The sequence below is a fragment of the Siniperca chuatsi genome, linkage group LG16 (assembly GCF_020085105.1).
Source record: "Siniperca chuatsi isolate FFG_IHB_CAS linkage group LG16, ASM2008510v1, whole genome shotgun sequence".
In the NCBI taxonomy this organism is placed as follows: Eukaryota; Metazoa; Chordata; class Actinopteri; order Centrarchiformes; family Sinipercidae; genus Siniperca; species Siniperca chuatsi.
The window spans coordinates 5084119-5106923 of record NC_058057.1 but is presented as its reverse complement, the minus strand read 5'-3'; the positions used below and the strand labels follow the sequence as shown (position 1 = coordinate 5106923).

The window sequence follows — 22805 nt, the reverse complement described above, 5'->3', positions numbered from 1 at the left end:
AACTGCAAAGAAAAAAACAATAGTCCTACAAAAAACATAAGATTAAATTTTAAATAAAATTTTACAACAAAAAAAATATCAGAGGGCTTCACATTTGTAATTTAGGGGCCCCTACATAAGCCATGCACTGCTGCTTAGCATACTCTTGCCTTCCCCTCCCTCCATTCTTAAGCATAAGATATATGTAAGTCTGGTGATATTTGTTTGATTATTTGATATATGTGTTTGTTGTTGTCAACAAATCCCATGTGCAGACCAAAACCAACAATGAATATATCCTATTAACAAGTATTGTGTTTGTATTTAAAGCCTGATATATCTTGTTCCTCTGTGCCATAGAGCTCCATTGTTGTCCAAAAACTACTAAAAACATATCAATGAGCCACACTGTTGCAATGGGTGACATGTTCCTTCATTACCATTTTGACTCAATCCCACATACACCATGCTACTGCCCCAAATACTCACTAGAGCACCAAATGGGGATTAATCCACCACTGAAAATAGTCCCCAACAAATGTACTATTTCCTACTGTTAAGTTTGTCCAGCTGTCCAGGAAGTTACAGAGCCTTTAAAAAAATATAACTATATATTTGTGAGCTGTTTTTAACACTTTACGGTAGGAACCATCAGGCTTGGGGCTGACAGGATAAGACAGGATAAGGAAGTCCAGCCCAGTATTCTCGGAATTACGTTCATATTTGACAATTCGGCACCTCATGATTTACATCAAAAGTCAATAAACACACAGTGTCAATGTAGAAGGTAGTGGACCCTTTATATAGACAGGCATAAAGCAAAGTGCAACACATATCTGTGACGTCATGGAGCATTGCATTATTTGATGCCCGTAGCACACACAAATGACTTATACAGTCAAGGTAGATTAGTTGGGATATGCTGATCCAGAGAGTGGAAGTAGTAAAATTGCTGCTTTTGTGGAGAGAAGTGTGTCAAGAGGCCATCATGGTTACAATAATAAACACTTAGTTAAGGTTATGGAACTATCATGGTTTAAAAAAACAATGTTGATCCACGGTTTGAAACAGGAAATAAACAGCAGTCTCCCGTGTGAAAGTCTGATGTTTTGTTTACCCATCCATCCGCACTGACCTCTTCCCTATGCAGACTTTAGCGCTCTATAATAACATCAACTGGTTCTTCCCGTTATTGTTACAACGGCCACTAGAGGGCTTTGTCACTTAAACGTAAACTACTTGCTGTCATTCTTCTTGGGAGGACAGTCTCAGAGGTCGCAATGGTGGATAGGCATGTAGCGCATCTGACTTTCATGTGAGACAAGCATGCGTGTTCTGTCACAAAGCTGCAATTAATGTTCGCCTATATTTTTTTTTTTTTACCATAATCACAATCTTTCCTTACCCTAACCAAGTTTTTTAGTTGTTTAACCTTAACCATAGTGTTTTTGGCATAATCAAAAATGTATATAATTATTATATACTGTATATGTAATAAAAATATTAGCATTAGATGTTATTCAGAGGTCAACATTCCACTATCAACGTTCTCTCCCCTTGGCAAAAGGGTTGGGAAGTCTTTTTATGCAATTGGTTGACAGCAATAAAATTATAGAATAACACCAGCCTTATCCTTTAAGACCAAACTCTAATGGCACTTTAAAAACCTCCCCTCTCTGTCTGCTGGCTTATTGCCAGTCCTCTGTCGAAGAAGGTTGTGGATGGAACCAAAACCCGAAAAGTGAAGACCAGCCACCTTCTGCGCATAGACGAGCATGACTTCACCATGAGGCCTGCTTTCGCAGGTAAGTTCTGTGAGCTTTAAGAGACACGTCACGACTTGTAGTCAGTGATCATGTTGGTGATAATGTGAGAATATTTGTCCATTGTTCTTGTGTCTTTAAAGAAGTCTGTTTTCTGAGTGATGTCACACACCAACAGGTTCACCCTTTGTTGAACCTGAGTGTGAAGTGAATGTTGATACCACGCTGACTGGGAAAGCAGAAGAAAGTTTATTTTTCCCACCTGTCTTCTCTTCCACTCAACTGCCAAACTTAAAGAGTATAGTAAGGCGAGATGTGGAGCTTGCAGCCACAAACTAAAGAAAAAAGAAGGAAACAGAGAAATCCTTAGAAGGTTCTAGTACACTGTAAATACATTCAGAGCTGAGCAGAGGTCATCCTGCAGCACCTTGAAGAAAAACGTGCACGACCATTATTTGTCACCTCTGACAAATCTTGTGTTGGACTGAAGCAAAAGTCAACTTAAGGGCTTCTGTGTCCTTGCTTTACATCTTGAATGTCAGGACAATGGCATTGCTGCTGGGATTTGGGGAGGCAATTAAAAATAAGAAGTGTATTTGTTGAACTAAAGAGTCCCATTCTGGTATTTAGCACAAACGGGCCCTGTTTAAGCACAGGAGGAGGTGGTGAGCTAAATGAAACGTCCCACAGTGAATGTCATGCTCCTCTGGGACTACAGTTGCAGCCACAGATGGGAGCGTGAATCCCACTGAGGATCACTTTTTGTCTTGCGTTTGTCAGCTTTTGTTTGCAGACGCAGCTGCAGCAGCAAAAGAAGAAGAATGCAATCGTCTTATTCAAACATCAAAAGCTGACTTGTGTAAGCGCCCTGCTGTTGCCTATGAGACTGCTGTGCGTTCATTTGGCTGAGGCCAAAGTGTATGTGCAGCAGCTGCTGTGGTTCCTCCTGGCTTCAAAAGGAGCGACTGCAGTGTTACTAATGAAAGCCTCTTACACCGCCACTTCCCGTTAGCTGGGGGAATGATATCATGAACGACGCTGTTATGTGCCAATGGGGATGTCAGTGTAGGTATGGAGAAAATTCCTGTGTCACAATCAGACAAATCCTGACTGTGGAGTAGTTTATTGTCCAAATGTACTCTATAAACTGCTTGTTCTGATCCCATATGCCAAAGAGTAACAGTGGATGAGGTTTGTATTATCAATAGTGTGCAGGTGGAGCTGTGAATGTTGATAACGTTATACTAATTAGAGCACCTGCACTGCTCCCATTGGGCGGTCCCCTGTAGCCTAACAAATCAAACACATGCAGGAAACTGAAGGGAGACATTTGTTTGGAAAGAATATTTGATTTCATATCAAGTTGTGATTTCCTGAGTACATCTATTTATGGAGCTTCTCCTCCCTGTCTGCCTCGGGTTTAAAAAATATCTGATGGGGTGGATAGACCTGTCATGCATCAGTCACATTTGCATTCAAAAGAGACAACATGTTTTCCCCTAATTTCACTCATGGGATTCTGAAGAACCCTCCACTAAATGCATCCTTTCACTTGCATTTCTTTCTAGCCTGACTAATCTAGCAAGGGTAAACCAACAGTAGATTTACAGTTGCTAATCCAAGAAAAGAGGAGCAGTCCAGCATAATTAGGTGGAATGGATAGGATGTTTTTCTCCCTCTATTCTAGACACATCTGTAGAAATTACAGGACAATTCAATCTGTGAAAGCATGAGTATCACTCCCTCCGGGAAATATACAACGCCATGGTTCTGGATACTGATGGATTTATTGCCTTTCTCATTCTTTTCTCCGCTATCACGTTCACCGTCAATGAAATCCACCGTCAAACTCGCTGGCTGCATATAACCAAGAGGGAATGAGTTCTTGAAATACCCCGATCAAAATACAAAAATGAAAAACATCTTTTCTTCTTTGCAACTTCTTTAACTTTAAATCCACATGCAGAGATATTAACTTCTCACCAAAAGTCCGTTTTTTCCTGTTGCACCTTTCAAAAATGTCCGTGTGTAACGCATATGTACTTTAGTTCCTACTTAACATAAGCACTAAATATGCATGAATTAATTTAAACAAACATAACAAAAACATGTTAAAACGACAGAAATAATATGTATGGAAATTATAGAACATATTAATTGAAAGAAATATGTACAGCAGTTATAATGAGTAAACGAACAAATTAGTCTCCATGCAAAGTGTAGCTGAAATCTTATTTACTACTTGACTTTCTGTAAAAGCTTTCAATGAGTAATTTACAAGATGAATTTATGTTTCAGGATCAGCTGTTTTGTGTGTAAGGAGGATGATGATGAACAGGTTTATGTATCCAGCAGCCCTTAAAGAGGAAATAACACATTCTTCCTCTTACAAATGAAAAGCTAAATTAATAAGCAATAAAAATACAAAGTCTCACTTTAAAGCAAAAATCAGAAGCAAAAACATATTGGCTATGTCCAAAATCACTCCCTTATTCAGTCATTCACTTTTCATCAGTGGCTCCCAGCCTATGCGACACCTTAAAATGAAGTAATATCTTCTTGTGACCCCTTATAACAGGCTTATGGCTTATGTGTGAACATGACTTGTGAGCAGATCAGCCAAAGAGTGATTTTTCCTTCTCCACATTTAAGAGTAGGCTTAAGACGTTCCTCTTTGATAAAGCCTATAGATAGGGCTGGCTTTGGTGAGTCCTGAACCATCCCTTAGTTATGCAGCTACAGCCTAGACTGCCAGGAAACTGCCCATGATGCACCTCTCCTCTCTCCTCCTCTCCCTCTTCATCTGTATGCATTCTTATCCCATTAATGCATGTTACTAACTCGACAGCTTCTCTCTCTCGTAGTTTTGTGCTTTCCCGTTTCTCTCCTCTGTCCTTCTGTCGCTTTCAGCAGGTATTTCTGCCTCCAGAGCTGTAGAGTCTGTATCTATTATTGCGGGTCAGTTACTGCCCCTATGTCCACCAAAATGGTGGACAGTGAATATATACTATTCCATAGTGGAATCTACCCATGCAGATAGATATCTCTAAACCTGGACAAATAAAACCAAAACTGTCTCTGAGATTTCTGAGAGACCCCAATACAGTGGAGGTGGATGGATGTTTATTTGTGATGCTTACAGCATAGAAAAATTTGGAGTAACATTTTATCCATCTGCCCAGTACTTCTGTGCAGTGTCTCCTGCTATAATGCGGGTTGCCAGATATGGTCAGAGAGCACAGGTTTTGGTTTTGGTCTCTGTACTGGCACGATCGTACCAAACCTGGCAACCTCACTGTGATTACAAGACTCTTTGATGCTGCTCCGAATGTTGTTTACCTAGAAATAGTCACTTTTACATTTCTGTTTGTGTACAGATTACAAAATGAGATACAATGTGTTATTAGTGATCTTTAGTGTTGGTAGGTGTATTTTTGAACAGGCAAGCTTCAAGTCTTTATACTAAGCTAGGCTAACTGTGTACTGACTCCGACAGACATGAGGTTGATATTGATCTTCTCATCTCACACAAATAAGCATATTTCCCAAAATGTTGAACTATTTCTTTAAAGGCTGCAATATTTTTAGGGCTTTTAATGTCTATTAGATAGTGGGCAGTATAGATTTGACAAAGGTTCCCGACCAGATGCAAACCAGGATGTTGCAGCTCATGGTCAGCACCTTACTCCCAGGCTAACATCCCCACGGGCTGCAGCAGTTTTATTCCCCCATATTACAGGAGCATTCTATAATACTTAGATGCTTCACATCCTTCACCAAAAGCCAAAATTTTACTTTAGTCATCCGCACTGATACATTTAAAAAAAAAAATATATGTCCAGTGCTGTGAGCACCACAAACAAAAATCCATTCACCTCCATTGTATTGGGGTGGAAGCAGAAATGTGCCCAGCTTTAGATATCTCTAAAGCTGGACACATAAAACCCAAACTACAGTATCTGCATGGCTAGGTTGCCTTGGAGCCCTAGACCTCAAGGGGCCATGACAGCCTCAATTTCACTGTGTGCAAGTCGGTTTGTGATGATCTGACAAATTTGTTTGAGAATATGTCCTAATATATCACAGTATCAACCAAAATGATAAGGGCCTTAAGGCGATGATTATTACCTAATCTTGTGTCCCTAACTAGTAAATGGGCCCTACATCAAATATTCTATATAAATTGTTGATCAAATCACAACAAATAAATTTGACACAGTGAAAACTCCCAGCATAGGAGTACTGTTTGGTTTCTGGGTAAATTATGATGACGCTGCCATGTGTATTGTACATAATGAGCACTTGAAGGAGACTGGGTGTACATGCAATGCACAGAGTGGGAGGAACAGGGGGGCCCACAACAGGTTTTGCCTCAGGCGTCCCTAATGGTTTAATCCAGCCCTTCTTGGGGGAACTGGCCCTTTATTTCTTTGTTCCTACCTTCTTTCTTTCTCTTTATATTAGCCTCCACCAGTGAAATATTCCCCTTTTGCCTAATTTCAGGTTTTCAACTTTAATATGCTTGAGCATCTGCTGGTACATATCAAAATAAAAGTCCCTCCCCAACACCAACCTCATGTATTTCTTATATTAATGATCATTAACTTTCTTAATTAGAGACATTATTAAATTTCATCCACAGGGAGAAATGAAAATGACTGCGTGAAGATAACACTAGTCTCAAACTCATAGTACATATAGTAATTAAAAAAAAATATGGATACGTATGCCTTTTCAATGTGCTTTCACAATGAAAGCACAGTGACTCAAATGATTAGCCTGATAAAAAAAATCAATTGCTGGATAAATCTCCACATGTAGCTAATAAAATGTTAGCTTTTATGTCACGTTGTGAATGCATATGGATTATGTGCTTTTGTTTTCTCTTTGACAGTAATTCCATTTTAGAGAGTAAGACGTGGTATTAAATGAAGCCGTTGGGGTTTAGTGGAGCTTTCAGGAAAGCAGAACTGTGAAACTATCAATATGCCTGTTCTGCAGACTGTGTGTTCCCATAAACAGGCTGTTTTGCATTTTAACTTTGACTTGTAGTGTTTGCTCTTCTGTGATGTTGATACTCAGTGTTGTTGTGGGGACTGTAAGGTCAGGGGGGAAAACACTGTCTGGCGTTTTCTTGCTCCATGCCCCATTTGAAAACAGCCCACACAGAAGTGTTACTGAGGGCTACAAGGGCCAACAGGATTTATGAAGTGGAGCATCACTATGACGCATTCATGGGTCTCATCTGATAATCAGTGACATGGAATAAATCGCTGATGCTGTCAGCTCAAAATAGCAAAAGGAATTCTTCTGGCAAAACCACATGCAGGACATTTCATCTGTGCCTGATTGGCCTGCCTGAACACACAAAAACCTCACTTTTTCAGCCTCAATCTGTAGTCAACATTTTGAACATTGAAGAACAGAAAACTGGCTGCCATACCCTGTAATTTAGGGAACATACACAACTATATCCCTCTTCTGGACAGACCTTTTTTTTTATCACTGCTGTGTCCTCGCAGTAAAATTCAGCTCAGAGTGGGCTCTGGCTGTGGCCTCCTGTGACCCAGCTGCAGAGAGAGCTGAGACAAAGCAAAATAACAGACCCATGTCTCTCCATAAGCTCCGCTGGTCCAGGCTTTTTTCTCAGCAGGTGTCTGGTGTTACGTCCACTGAGGCAACATGTCAGCAGGAGCTCAAGCATTGCTTATTCTGGCACGTGTGTGGCATATGTGGCATATGGCGTGAGTAAGAGTAGGGAGGACACTCTGCTGACAGCTGGAACTGGGCACGAGTTAATATCCCCCCTTCCAGGTAGCAGCTTTGCTGTGCCACTAGTTATGTAAGGCCGGAATCCTTACTGCTGTTCAGATTAACAATACTACAGCAGTCAATGTTAGTTTTGTACACAAATGACAGAAGGGTGTGTGAATTTGTTTTGCTATTGATGATAAGGCTAGTAGGACACATTCCTGTAAATCCCAAACTGGCCTTAAATATAATCAGCTAAACGACGCATATCAATAAATATGAGAAGACTGTGTTCTCTTCAATGCAAGTTCTCATATGAAATGATTAGAGTTATTAGTCATGGCTTAGGAGAATACCCCATTTTGTTATTTTAGGAGTGTGTGTTCTATTATAATCCAAAGACATATTTGCATATCGCATTTTTGTTGGTTAATATTCTTCATCACAGACAAATAACAGGATGAAACATGCCAACAAGTTATAACTGATATTTTTTAAAATAACAAAATATCAAATGACAATGTGACAATGTGAAAGGGGTTGCTCATAGTGATGAACCTACAGAGAATTATCACCTGAATCTGTAGCTTCCCTCAGCTTTACAGAGTTTTATGGAAAGTTTCAGCTCATTGTTTAGCTGTCCAGCCCACAGCTTTACTGTTTTAGTTCACTAACCGCTCTCATAATATAACTTTCAGCCACAGAGGCAGCTGTTTGGAGAGAGAAAGCTCTAAAAACCCATTGCACAATACCTTCTCAGCACCAAACACCAGACAGACACCGTTAGAGTAGCTGGTGAACATAGTGGAGCATTTAGCAGCTAAAGAGCCAGATATTTTTCTCGGGAGTTCGTAGAGACCAAAACCAGAGCTAACAGAGTGTTTATCATTCATTTGGAACCGTGTTTCTGGCCACCTAGCAAATGTAAGTCTAATAATGTTGCTGGGTGCATACAGAAGCAACAAGTTCATTATATCAACTTAAAAGGTGACGATATGTTAATGTGTTCGCAACTTGTTCCTGCTTTCCCCACGTGGCCAAACATCAGTTATTGCAGGTTTAAAAAATTCTCTAACATTGTCAGTTTGTTTGTTAAGACAACGCAAATAAAATTTTCACTTTACTTTGTTTTCACAAATTTCACTGATGGAGTGTTTTTGCAGTCCATGTTTATTTACCCCAAACAGCCAATGTACCAACTCTACATAAGCTGTAGCTTGCTAGCAATGTATGCACCCTTAGGTGTGTGTGTGTTTATGTGACAGAAAGAATTAGAGTTCTGATGAGTTCTTAGATCAGTCAGTCTGAGCTGTTATTTTCTTCCACTCTTCTTTTTCGTCTTGTCTCCATACATTCATGAAGTGGTGTCTTAAAACCTCAGAATAAGCAATAAGCGCACATTTTTTGCTCAAGTCAACTCGTGCAGGCATGTCTTCACCTCAATTTCCACTGTCCCTGTTCATGTCCACTTACAGTAAAAATTATTGACTTTTTTTAAAACAAATTTTGGACACATTACATGTGGCCGGGGGTACATATTGTTATTACAAACAAAATGGTTTATCCTCTGGGTAACAGTGGTGGAAGAAGTATTCAGATCCTTTACTTAAGTAAATGTATCCTTCATGTTATCAGAAACATTCAGATTAAAAATCACCAGTTTTGGAGATACATGGTTTTCACTGGACAGGAAGGGTATGAAAAATTGTAATCTGAAAAGTAACTAAAGCTAAAGCTGTCAGACAAATGTAGTGGAGGAAAATAATATTTGCCCTGAGACGTAGTGGAGTAGAAGTATTACTGTAAGTAGCATAAAATGGAAATACTCAAGTAAAGTAAAATACCTCAAATTAAGTTCAGTACAGTATTTAAGTACAGTACTTGAGTAAATGTACTTAGTTACATTCCACCACTGATAAAATGTCACACTACAACTGCCTTTGCTTCTGAGACAGAGACAGTTATTATTCACTCGACCACAAGAAGCTTTCATAAAGTGATTGAACAAACAAACAATGCTCAAATTTTTCTGGTGAGGACAGTTTCGTATAAGTAAACATTTTGGCTTGTTGGTGGTGTGAAAGAAAAGCACAAGCCATCATTAGGATTTCCCCTCAGGGGACCATGATAAGCTAACTACCTACACTAGATGTACATAGTTACAGTGAACCAACTTGTAACATAAACAGCAGCTGTGTATCCCTAGAAATTGCACTCATAGTGGGCGATTCTGGGCAAGTGCATGATTTAAGTCCAACATTCAGTGCCAATGCAGGAAGTAGTGTGCTCTTTATGTAACATAGCTGAAAGTAAGTGGTGTGTAAGGGTATGGAGGTCGGGGTGGTGTATGGGTGTATAGCACTTAAGACTTTCATGCAAGAGACAAGAGTTGTCGCCCAGTCATAATCCAACAGTTAATGTTTGCTTTTTTTAACCTGAAACCACAATTCTTCCCTAAACCTAACTATGTTTTTTAGTTGCCTAACCTTAACCATTCCTTAATTATAATTAATTTGCCATAACCACAATCTGTTCCTTACCAAAACCTACTGTAGTTGCCATGTGCAGATATTGTCAAAAGAAATGGTTTTTAAAAGGTTGGCATTGGATGTTAAAAAGCATTGTCATTGAATGTAATCGTAGAAAAGGTTTCAGTCGTAGTCATCTGGACACTGTTTTCAGAATCAAGACGTTTCGGCTCCCATCCGGAAGTCATTCTCAATTGTGAAAAAATTGGACGGGAACTGGAAATTTAAACTACTCTGAGTTACATAAGCCCTGCCCTCAGGAAGGAATCTGCCTGAGTATCTGTAAATAGCTAGTTTCACCTGAAACTGACCTAATAGTTTCAAGATGGCCCAGTAATCAGTAATCAGGCCTATTGTTCTCTGGCTGCATCTACTTCATCACTGCTAAGTGCCTGATTAGCATGTGATAGGCGTGACCAAGGTGATAATACACTCTGATAGACTTTGGGCAGATTAAATCTCAGACCACCATTTCTGTTCAAAGAGGGGTTCTCTTTCTTCACAAAAATGGCTTCCTTGACGCCCCGTTCAAACCAACTCTTCTCTCTACTAAGAATCTTCACCTCGCTGTCTTCAAATGTGTGGTTTGTAGCTTTTAAATGCAAATGCACGGCGCTCTGTAATCCTGAGTTAGCGTGTCGTCTGTGCTGATAAAGTCTTCTGTGAAGTGGCTGTTTGGTTTCGCCTATGTACCGTTCTTTGCAGTTTTCCTCACTGCACTGAATGGAGTAGACAACATTGCTCTGTTTCTGTGTGGGTAACCTGTCCTTAGGGTGAACGAGTTTCTGTCTTAAAGTGTTGCCTGGTTTAAAGAAGACAGGAACATCGTGCTGTCTAAAGATCCTTTGTAGTTTTTCAGACAGTCCAGACACATAAGGAATGGAGACACCGTTCCTTCTTGGTTCAGTTACACTTTTGTCCTGTTTTTTGGCTCTTTTAACTTTGTTGATAGCCCAAGTAGGATAACCACAGGCTGAGAGTGCATTCTGGACATGCCTTTCCTCTTTCTTCTTACCCTCTGAGCCTGTGGGCACTTCTTTGGCTCTGTGCTGTAATGTCCGGATTACACCCAGCTTGTGCTGTAGTGGATGGTGTGAGTCAAAGAGCAGGTATTGATCCGTATGTGTTGGTTTCCTGTACACTTCTATCTGGAGCTTTCCGTCCTCTCCTCTGAGAGTAGAACAATCAAGAAAGGCCAAGCGGTTCTCTTTTGCATCCTCACGGGTGAACTTGATGTTGGGGTCCACTGTATTAATATGCTCTGAGAACGCTTCCAAGTCTTGTTTCTTGATTTTCACAAAGGTGTCATCCACGTAACGGTACCAATGACTTGGTGGTGTGCCCGGGAACGAGGATAATGCCTTCTTCTCAAACTGTTCCATGTACAGGTTGGCCACAATGGGAGAGACCGGAGAGCCCATAGCACAACCGTGAATCTGTCTGTAGAAGTGTCCCCGGAATTGGAAGTAGGTTGTGTTGAGACAGATGTCTAATAGTTTACATATGTGTTCAGGTGTAAGCTTGGTCCTTTGCTGCAAGGTGGAGTCCTCCTGCAGTCTTCTCATCACCGCTGAACCATCTCCGTTTTAATCTAAGATGCAGGCAGAGCAAGATTATTCTCAAGAGCCTACAGATTAAACCACCAGTAAAAGGACACAGAGCAGAGAAGATTTGGAGAAGAAACCTGACCCAGATGCTTAGTGAAAGGATCAGGGAAAACAACTTAAGAATAGACAATTTGAAGAACAGAATAGAATTTTTGCAGAAGAAGTTATCAAGCATTGTCCCAGAAGAAATCCTCAAGAGAGTGATGGACTTTACACAGGTAGCACAGGGTGCACAACATAGGAAGAGCAAGGAGCGGCAAATTAAGAAATTTAACATCCTTTTGAATAAGAAGAATCTAGGAAAGGACCAGCACAACAGGAGATCAGGGACTGAACAAAGTGAGACATGTATTAACAGAAACAATTGGATCAAAAACTTATCAGACCGCATCCTGACACAGGCAGAAAAAGATGTGCTCTCCAAAGGGCTCAACTTTTCAGTTACATCCAACCACATCCCTACAGTGGACTACATCACAGCCACCGAAACAGCCATTAGGAAGAACAAGATGACTGAAGCAGAGGCTGCAGACCTGAGGCTACGTGTCACTGCAACATTAAAGAGTGCCAAACCACCTCCTTCCAACATTACATCCGAAGAGAGGAGGGCACTCTCAGCACTGCAGAAGGATCACAGCATAAACATTCTACCAGCAGACAAGGGTCGCTGCACTGTGATTCTGAACACAGCCGATTATGAAACCAAGGTCAACAACCTTCTTGAAGACACAACCACATATCAAAAACTTAAAAGAGATCCAACCAATGGCTACAAGAAGAAGGTTATAGACTGTCTACAGAAGCTTGAGAAGGAGGAGGTGATAGACAGGCCTCTGTACTACAGACTATACCCTGGGGAAGCCATTCCATGCATCTATGGCCTTCCCAAAATTCACAAAGAGAATGTTCCACTCAGACCCATCGTGTGCAGCACAGATTCCATCACATACAACATAGCCAAACATTTGACTACAATCTTGGCTCCGTTGGTGGGGAACACAGTACATCATGTGGAAAACACACAGAAATTTGTGGACAAAGTGAAACATCTCCAGTTGGACCCAGATGACGTTATGGTTTCTTATGATGTAGTGTCCTTGTTCACTTGCATCCCAACCTCAGAAGCAGTGTCAGCGGTGATAAGACTGCAGGAGGACTCCACCTTGCAGCAAAGGACCAAGCTTACACCTGAACACATATGTAAACTATTAGACATCTGTCTCAACACAACCTACTTCCAATTCGGGGACACTTCTACAGACAGATTCACGGTTGTGCTATGGGCTCTCCGGTCTCTCCCATTGTGGCCAACCTGTACATGGAACAGTTTGAGAAGAAGGCATTATCCTCGTTCCGGGCACACCACCAAGTCATTGGTACCGTTACGTGGATGACACCTTTGTGAAAATCAAGAAACAAGACTTGGAAGCGTTCTCAGAGCATATTAATACAGTGGACCCCAACATCAAGTTCACCCGTGAGGATGCAAAAGAGAACCGCTTGGCCTTTCTTGATTGTTCTACTCTCAGAGGAGAGGACGGAAAGCTCCAGATAGAAGTGTACAGGAAACCAACACATACGGATCAATACCTGCTCTTTGACTCACACCATCCACTACAGCACAAGCTGGGTGTAATCCGGACATTACAGCACAGAGCCAAAGAAGTGCCCACAGGCTCAGAGGGTAAGAAGAAAGAGGAAAGGCATGTCCAGAATGCACTCTCAGCCTGTGGTTATCCTACTTGGGCTATCAACAAAGTTAAAAGAGCCAAAAACAGGACAAAAGTGTAACTGAACCAAGAAGGAACGGTGTCTCCATTCCTTATGTGTCTGGACTGTCTGAAAACTACAAAGGATCTTTAGACAGCACGATGTTCCTGTCTTCTTTAAACCAGGCAACACTTTAAGACAGAAACTCGTTCACCCTAAGGACAGGTTACCCACACAGAAACAGAGCAATGTTGTCTACTCCATTCAGTGCAGTGAGGAAAACTGCAAAGAACGGTACATAGGCGAAACCAAACAGCCACTTCACAGAAGACTTTATCAGCACAGACGACACGCTAACTCAGGATTACAGAGCGCCGTGCATTTGCATTTAAAAGCTACAAACCACACATTTGAAGACAGCGAGGTGAAGATTCTTAGTAGAGAGAAGAGTTGGTTTGAACGGGCGTCAAGGAAGCCATTTTTGTGAAGAAAGAGAACCCTCTTTGAACAGAAATGGTGGTCTGAGATTTAATCTGCCCAAAGTCTATCAGAGTGTATTATCACCTTGGTCACGCCTATCACATGCTAATCAGGCACGTAGCAGTGATGAAGTAGATGCAGCCAGAGAACAATAGGCCTGATTACTGATTACTGGGCCATCTTGAAACTATTAGGTCAGTTTCAGGTGAAACTAGCTATTTACAGATACTCAGGCAGATTCCTTCCTGAGGGCAGGGCTTATGTAACTCAGAGTAGTTTAAATTTCCAGTTCCCGTCCAATTTTTTCACAATTGAGAATGACTTCCAGATGGGAGCCGAAACGTCTTGATTCTGAAAACAGTGTCCAGATGACTACGACTGAAACCTTTTCTACGATAGAACACTCCTGGACGAATGAGGGACTACACCGTCTAAACCCACTTATATCTCTGTGGATTTGAAACCTACCTGGTGAGATAGTCAAAGGGCCTGAAATAGTAATATATGTACAGTACAGTTGTTTCTCCAAATATAGGAATGCAAACTCTAATGTGTTTGATATTTGCAGGTCCAGCTGTCCCTGTTGGAGTGGATGTTCAGGTGGAAAGCTTGGACAGCATATCAGAGGTAGACATGGTAAGTGGCTTGCATATGTTAAATGCCATACAATACACACAGTAAGGTTATTGGCAAACTGGATTACAAGTAATGTAGTAGCTGTAATCTGACTGCAAAAATAACTGAAATTTGCTGCAGATACTGAAAACAACTAATTAAAATAGATTCAATTTGGGCATAAAAATCGAGGATTGCTTGGATTATTCTGTCTCTCTAATTATTCAATCAGGTATGAAAGCAAAGACCAACACAAACTTAAAGTAATGAGATTATGGAAGAAGTAGAAATATAATGTCATTATTAATGCTACTATTCCAGTTGGTTTTGTTACTGGTGGCAAATATAACCAGTAAATCTGTAACACATTCAGTTTGCAGCCATGGAAGTTGCTGACTTTAACAAATGAGCTCCCACTGCCTCAGCACATGGGGAAGAATGAAATGAGAATGGACACATGAGCACCACAGTGACAAAGACTATGGTAACACTTGTCAACTAATCTGATTGGACGCACCAGATCAGAGCCCAAATATAGTTTAAAGTAATCAGTTGTCAGATCAGATATCTGTTCTTCCACTGGCATTAGAGGGACTCTGTACTTTGAAATGACAGATGAATGTATCCTTATAGTTATAGTCATTTATCTGTTGTTTTCAGTTGGATAATGAGAATCAAATTATGAACGCTCAGTGGTAGGAAATTGTTTATTTTGCTCAAAGGCAGACTTAATGCATGTTGAGTAATGTAATTAAATCAACCTTCTGTCCTGGAACCATAAATTGGATTCTAAAATGTCATCCTGATGTTGTGTAAGCTCCTGTTTGCAAGGACGACCAAGGATTACATTTAATTTAGATCCCAGAGTTTGGGGGGGGGCATTTTGTTGCCACAGCCACCATAACCAAATGGTTAGGTTGTGGCAACAAAACCCTTGAGTGTAGCCTGCAGTGACTTGAGCAAGGGTGCATTTTGTTGATAATAAAAAAAACTTTTTTTTTGGAAAATTCTGTTAATTAATTTTTTATATTCACAGTATTACAAACATAACATAACACAACATAACATAAAACCAGTGCATTTAACACATACACATACACCACACAGAGACAGGTCCTCCAGCATACCTCCCACACCAAAAAGTAAAGATACAGAGATAAAAAATTTAAAAATAAAAATAAAATACTTAGTAAATTAAATAGGCTCTTTATATAACCTATATAACTTTTTCAGGAATATTCTCAATCTCCAGCCACCACTGTCTAAATGTTTAAAACAAGACCACAGCATATGTACGAACATACTAGTCTCTAGTTTGCAATGGGGACAGAGAGGGGATGACTTGGTTTTAAAACGGTTCAGTCTCTCAGGCATAAGATGTGCTCTATGTATAAATTTGTAATTGCAGAGCTTATACCTGGTATTAATGCAAATTCTCTGTGATTGCTCATTAATCTCGCTCCAGTTTTCATCTGTGATTTGGATCTCGAGATCCCTTTCCCATTTCTCTGTTAGTGCTATTGTATTAGCTTTAGAATATTCAGATAGTAGATTGTGTATTTGTGTTATATGTTTGTACAGATTGTCCTTGAGCAGTTAAGACTCCAATGGGGAGTACTTGGACCTATCCAGGGAGCCTCCCAGCTTGGACTGTATGAAATGCCATGATGGGTGTCTTGGGGGAGAGGGAAATTGGTTGTCTTATATCTTTATGAACATCCTCCCAAATCTTCACTGAGTGACTAAGAATGGGATTAGCTGTGAATGTCTTAATTTTTTTTTCAGGTGAAACAGTAAGGGATGTAGGATAGGTCTTGTATCTTGAGAATATGCCCTTTAGTTTGGGTCCATGCGGGACAGTGTTCCCTATTAATATTTAAAGTTTGATTTAGCTTAGTTTAATATTCACTATTTTAAAAAGCAAATTTCAAATTCATTTTACTTTTCACATGGGTCCAAGAGCTCCATCTACAGACAGATTTCTGGCAAAAGTGAATTATTTGTTTCATCATAGTCCTATTTATACGTCTATTTTCTCCAAAATAATCAAAGTTATGGCAATTATATTTAATGTAGACTTATTTATCTCAGGGATGGGTACCGCAACCAAACAGGCCCCAGGGCTAAATTATTAAAGGCCATAGTATTGATAAGCTCTTTAAGGGCTACTTTTGAACGTTTTATCATCACGCTGCAGCCTCTCCCCTGCTCTCCATGCCGGGGCTGTGCTCCTGAACATACACACACAAACACACACATGGAACAAAATCAGCGAACAGCAGAGCAGAGAGGCTGCGGTGTGAGACAGTGAAGTGAACCAGGTGAAGTGAAGATAACTCAAAGATTACTTGAGTTGATAACACGATAACTACACTTGTTACTGTAAGTAAGTACAATAAAACCTTCACGAGTACAACGCCAATACTTACTTACTTACTAATACTATCAATACACCTGTTCAACAAGCATAAACATGTTAAAAAGCAATATTTTAATCTGCTCTGTCCGCAGTCTCTCATCCACTGCCACTATGTTTTACACAACCACAGCACGCTAGCTCAGCTAATAGCGAATTGTTACAAACAAATTAAAACGAAAGCTCTCTGTATGTAGTATAATTGTTTAGCTTAGTTTGCCACATATCTTAAAATTTGGCAAAATCTTGTAAACAAACCAGCCCCTCACCCTCTACCAGTGGTACCTACAGGCAGTGAATCACATCAGCAGCAAAGGGAAGAGGACAGAGGACAGGAGGAAGGGCTGATACTGACTGATGTCTGTGTTCTTCTTCTAAACTTCACTCAGTATTTTGATGTCAGGAATATGATTATTTTATTGACATTTTAGATTTGTTTCCAGTGAAATATTATTGAGTTTATAGTGACTTTAATGTCATAAACATTACTGTTGCTGCTCTAGAAACAACATTCAGTTATATTTAAAATATAAACTCTAATCCTGTTCTGAATTTCTTCTTTTTTAAAATAATATGTATTTTTAAAAGCAATTATTCAGTAATGAAAAAGAACTGATAAGAGTATCAATAAAGAACCGAACCAACAAGGAGTATCGATAAGAATAATAGTATCAGCGAAGCCGCACAACCTGGACACCAGTAAAAAAAAAATCTCACCAGCACCCATGCATTCATTTGAACTCACTTTAATTCAAAACCTTAGAGTACAGGAGTTTTTGTTTGTTTAATTTTACTTAAAAATTTCAAACTTTCAATCTGATTTCAGTTCAACTCACTAATTTCAAAATTCATAAATGTTAGTTTCAATTTGTTACCTTTTAAACAGATGGAAATTCAAGCTGTATAAATCAATGGTTAGATTGCCATTCTTAAACTGTTTTTGTTTGTTGCTTGTACGTTTCAGCTAGGGCTGCAACTAACGATTATTTTCATTATCAATTAATCTGCCAATTATTTTCTAGATTAATGAATTAATCACTTGGTCTATAAAATGTCAGAAAATAGTGAAACATGTCCATCCCAGTTTTTCCAAGTCTTTAAATGTCTTGTTTTGTTCAAAACCCAAATATATTCAGTGTAATATGATGTGAAACAGAGAAAAGCAGGAAATCTTCATATTTGACAGGCTGAAAACAGCATTTTCTGCAATTTTTACATGAAAAATTACTTTAATGATTAATTGATTATCAAAATACTTGCCGATTATTTTTCTGTTAATCGACTAATTGATTAGTCGACTAATCGTTGCAGCTCTAGTTTCAGCACACAGAGAGCAGGGAAGAAGCACTTTTCTGCCATCTGATGTGCATTATTGGTTACATTACAGTAAACATTGTTCAACAATGCTGTTTGTCACATGTCATCTCCAACACATGCAGTCTTTTCCGCTGCACTATGTCATCTCCATCAGAACATTTTTGGCCCAGACCGGCCCCCAACAATCGGTCGAACACCACCCACCAGTACACCATCGTTGCGGTCCCCTTAAATATGCGCACTGTACTATTCCCCCAAACCACTGCAAAGCTGAATAGTAAGTACCATGGACAAGTGTACCAGTGCAAGTGGACCAGTGTACTCACTCACTCTTGACTGACTCAGAGGTGGCTGTGGAGTACACAATATCCATACTTAGGTGTACAGCTTGTTGTTCCTCCCTGTTTCTGTCCTCCACTGCTACCTCAACAACCTGGCTTGACTAGACAATGACATAAGAAGAGAGGGAGAGATGTTTACAATTAATTGGGTGGGGTATTAACATGATTAAAAATTCAAATCAAGATTTGTTAATATTCCCTGACAAAGATGTGCAAAAAGCTGTACAATTTAAACAATACCATACTGGTAATGACCAGATAGTTGTTTATTCAATTACTGCATGGAGCTGTTCCATCTCATTTCATCGGATACTAACTAACTATTCAGTTCATACAGATTTCAAGTATCCAAATATTGATGATGACTATTGCATAAGGTGTTTACACATTTAAAAGATCACCTTTTAAATTATATTAATCTTCAGAGAAGAGTAGACCTGTTTATGTGATAGGGCAGTTAAATCAAGGGTGTGCTTGTTTGTTTGGGGAGTTTTAACTACAGTTGACCTCTCTGCATGAACACTGGTGCTCACACGCTTACCACGTGAATGAGCAGCACCAAACAGTTTGAACATACTGTAGGAGGAGAAAGGTCTGACGTAGGCTACATGTAGGCCTACATTATCCCACAGATAGTAATAACTCACCGTACTAGGCTGTACCACGCTAATACAGAAGCAGGTATACATTTTAGCACAGTAGAGCTACAGATGCCATGACATCTTTATCGAGGGAACCCTGAGCCTAATAATTTTAAAAATATTATGATCAATGGTGTAATGTAACTAAGTACATTTACTGAAGTACTGTACTTAAGAACAAATTCAAGGGGCAACTGTGGTTTAGTGGTAGAGCGGGTTGTCCACCAATTGGAAAGTCAGCGGTTTGATCCCGGCTTCCCCAGCCCACGTGTCCTTGGGCTCCAAATTGCTCCTGAGGGCTGCGCCTTCGGTGTGTGTGAATATGATATGTAGTTGGAAAAGACTAGAAAGGCACCATATAAGTACAGTCCATTTACCATCAAGGTACTTGTACCTTACTTGAGTGTTTACGTTTAATGCAACTTTCTACTTCTACTCCACTACATCTCAGAGGCAAATATTGTACTTTTTACTCCACTAAATTTGTCAGACAGCTTTAGTCACTACTTACTTTTCAGATTGCAATTTTCATACCTTTCCTGTGCACTTAAAACAATGTGTCTCCAATTTTGGTGATTTTGAATTTGAATGGTTGTGATAAACTTAAGGAATAAGTTCCTTTATGGGTTGAGAAAATTCTCCTACTTCTTAAGCTAAATAAACTATTTTAAACCCCCTTGGATTAGTTGGAAAATGCATCATCACAAAGCTGAAAACAGGGCTGTTTTTCTGAGCTCATGAAAAGTTGACTTTTTAGAGATATGTGGTTCTCACAGGACAGCGACACTACAAACATATGATGATCTTATAGACCATGATGCATTAATGTAGATTAAACTACCCAACACTATATAAAGTAGTTAAAATTAGCTCAACCTTAAACATCTACAGCAGTATAATGCAACATACACATTAATGCAGCAGTAATATTAATCCAGAAACATCATATGTAATAGTAAAACACTGACAGGGACAATTTTACTGCACTTTTGATACTTTAATTAACTTTTGCTGATAATACTTACATACTTATACTTAATTAAGGTTTTGAATGCAGGACTTTTACTTGTAGTATTTTCACAGAGTGGTATTAGTACCTTTTCCACCACTGATTATCAGAATCAGAATCAGAATCAGAAATACTTTATTGATCCCCAAGGGGAAACTCTTTTTTACAGCAGCTCACTATCACGTCAGTGCACACAGGAATAGCAGTACTAAGCAAAAAATATAATACACTATAATACAGGTACAGATTATGATACGATATGGACCTAGGTCACTCACTGCTTAGCCAGGCAAAGTTGGAACAGCATTAGGGAACAGAAATACTGCTAAATGGCTTATGCTACACTATTTGACATTGACTGACCAGCAGCATGCTACTCCCTGCTTACTGCTTCAACTACACTCTCCTCCTGGTCACTCAGTTCCTCAGCTTCCATGTCACACTGCTCCTCACATGGCCAGCCACCTCGCTGCATAATTAGGGCTGGTATCAGTACTCGATACCTTTAAAGTATTGACCGAAATAACCCTGTACCGAGTAGTATTGAAATGTCTTCACTCAAACGATACCTGTATTCAATCCTTTTTGTACCCAGATCTAGAAAAAAATTACAATTTGTATAATTTTGCTCACAGCCAATCACCGCAAGGGTTCTTCTATTTAATGCGACATGTGATGGACCCACCCGTCCTGCGGACACCTGGCCTGTCTGCTCTTCCTAGCCCAGAGACACTCCGGCAGCAATGCGGGCTCCGGAGGAGAAGTGGCCGCTAGAGGAGCAGCAGGCAGGCAGGAAGGACTGCGACAAGTGAAGATATTGGTGTGTTTACCAGAGAAACTTCAGGTCTCAATCCACTATATCAGCAGCACCGCTGGTTTTGTGTTTGGTTTTTTGCGGTTGGTTTATAAAACAGACTACACATAGCCTAATATAAGCTCTATGCTTGACTGTTAACTCATAGTCCTTCAGAATTAACGTTACTCAACACTCTGATAAACAAGACTGGTCTGTTGTGCTGCCTCTCTGTATATAGGCTACACTTATCTCATGCATTAAAATCGAATTAAAGAACACTTTCAAAATGTATTTGTGTAAAAATCATTTGGATGGGGAGGAGTGGTGGCCTTTTACGCAACTGAATGCTTCCATTCACATGATGGGTATCGAATGGTATCGGTATCACTTTAAGGGTACTGGTTTTGGTACTGGTATCATCATTTTTTAAACGATACCCAGCCCTATGCATAATTATGAGTAACGTTACTGCTGTCGCCGTAGATGTTGAAGCACTACTGCAGCAAACATATCTGTGATTTGTGGCATCCGCATCTAGATTCTTCATTTTTTTGACCCACAACTTCTCCGCACCCCCCTTCTTTCGTTTTTGCTTATCCATCTTGACATTTGACAGAGACGCCCTCCTTCATCCACAGATGCCGCCAGGCCATGGCATCTCACACGAGAAACAGAGAGGACAGAGGGGGAGGGGTGGGGCCAGCCCAGTAAGACATGTGATTGGTCCAGTCTAGTGTCATTATAGAAAATGAACCAATGGGCCGCTGCCCCTTCTTTGTTATTACCTTTATTTAAACTCGAAAAATGATTGAGGGATGGCCCCCATTTACAATGATGTTGAGTAAGAGTTTAAATTATTAAAAGATACAAAATAATAAAAGATACAGATGAAAGAAAACAATTAATTAAAACAATTAAAGCAATTCATAAAAAACAAGTATATAAACATAGTTCATAAAAGATGCAAGATACAGAAACAATTCAAGTGAAACATAAGCTGAATGGTTCTTGATCATGGATTTAAGTTCACCAAGGGGTACCAAAGAATAAATTTTTAGGGTGCTTTGTAAAGAGTTCCAGGCAGTCAGAGCATAGAAACTAAAAGCAGATCTTCCAAGTTTGGTACAAACTCGAGGGACTTGCAGAGGAAGCCTGTCATTAGACCGTGTGTGATATGGTCCAGAGGACCAAACTAGCAGAGAAGAGATATAAGATGGCAACTTCCCAATAAGAGCATTGTAGATAAACAGATACACATGCTTATTACACCCGTCAGACAGAGAAGACCCCCAACTTTTCCATACAGGATGCAATGATGAGTGTTATACACATCACCAGTGATAAACCTAAAAGCAGAAAGATAAACTGCATCCAAGGGCTTTAGAGTAGAGGCAGAGGCATTCCAATAAATCATATTACCATAATTACAGAGAGAAAACAGTTTCAACAATCCTTTTCCTACAAAACATATGAAAGTTAGTTATATTTCTATATAATTATATTGACATAATTTGATGACAAGATTGTCTATATGATATTTGAATGTGAGTTTGTTGTCTATCCAAATACCATAATATTTATATTCTGTAACTCTCTCAATGTTGGAACCTTGTACAGTGGAAATACAAAAGTTTTAGTTAGATCCTTAAGCACTGCCTGGAGAACGTTAAAGGAATGTTGCAAGTTCTCCACAGCTAGCTGAGCGGAGTTGGCAATACAATACAATATTGTATCATCCACATATAAATGTACATAACAGCTGGTTAAAAATTACACAATATTATTCATATAAATAGTAAAAAGAACTGCACCTAAAACTGAACCTTGTGGAACACCCTTAAAGTAACTGATA

General features: G+C 39.7%; 1 protein-coding gene across 1 annotated transcript in view; it reads left to right on the top strand.

The window, feature by feature from the left end:
* Nucleotides 1-22805, top strand: part of LOC122863332 (gamma-aminobutyric acid receptor subunit rho-2-like) — a 45781-nt gene that overhangs the window by 2195 nt on the left and 20781 nt on the right. The window contains exons 3-4 of the mRNA XM_044169739.1: nucleotides 1678-1784; nucleotides 14387-14454. Coding sequence (XP_044025674.1) covers nucleotides 1678-1784; nucleotides 14387-14454 — 175 coding nt within the window. The remainder of the gene's footprint in view (nucleotides 1-1677; nucleotides 1785-14386; nucleotides 14455-22805) is intronic.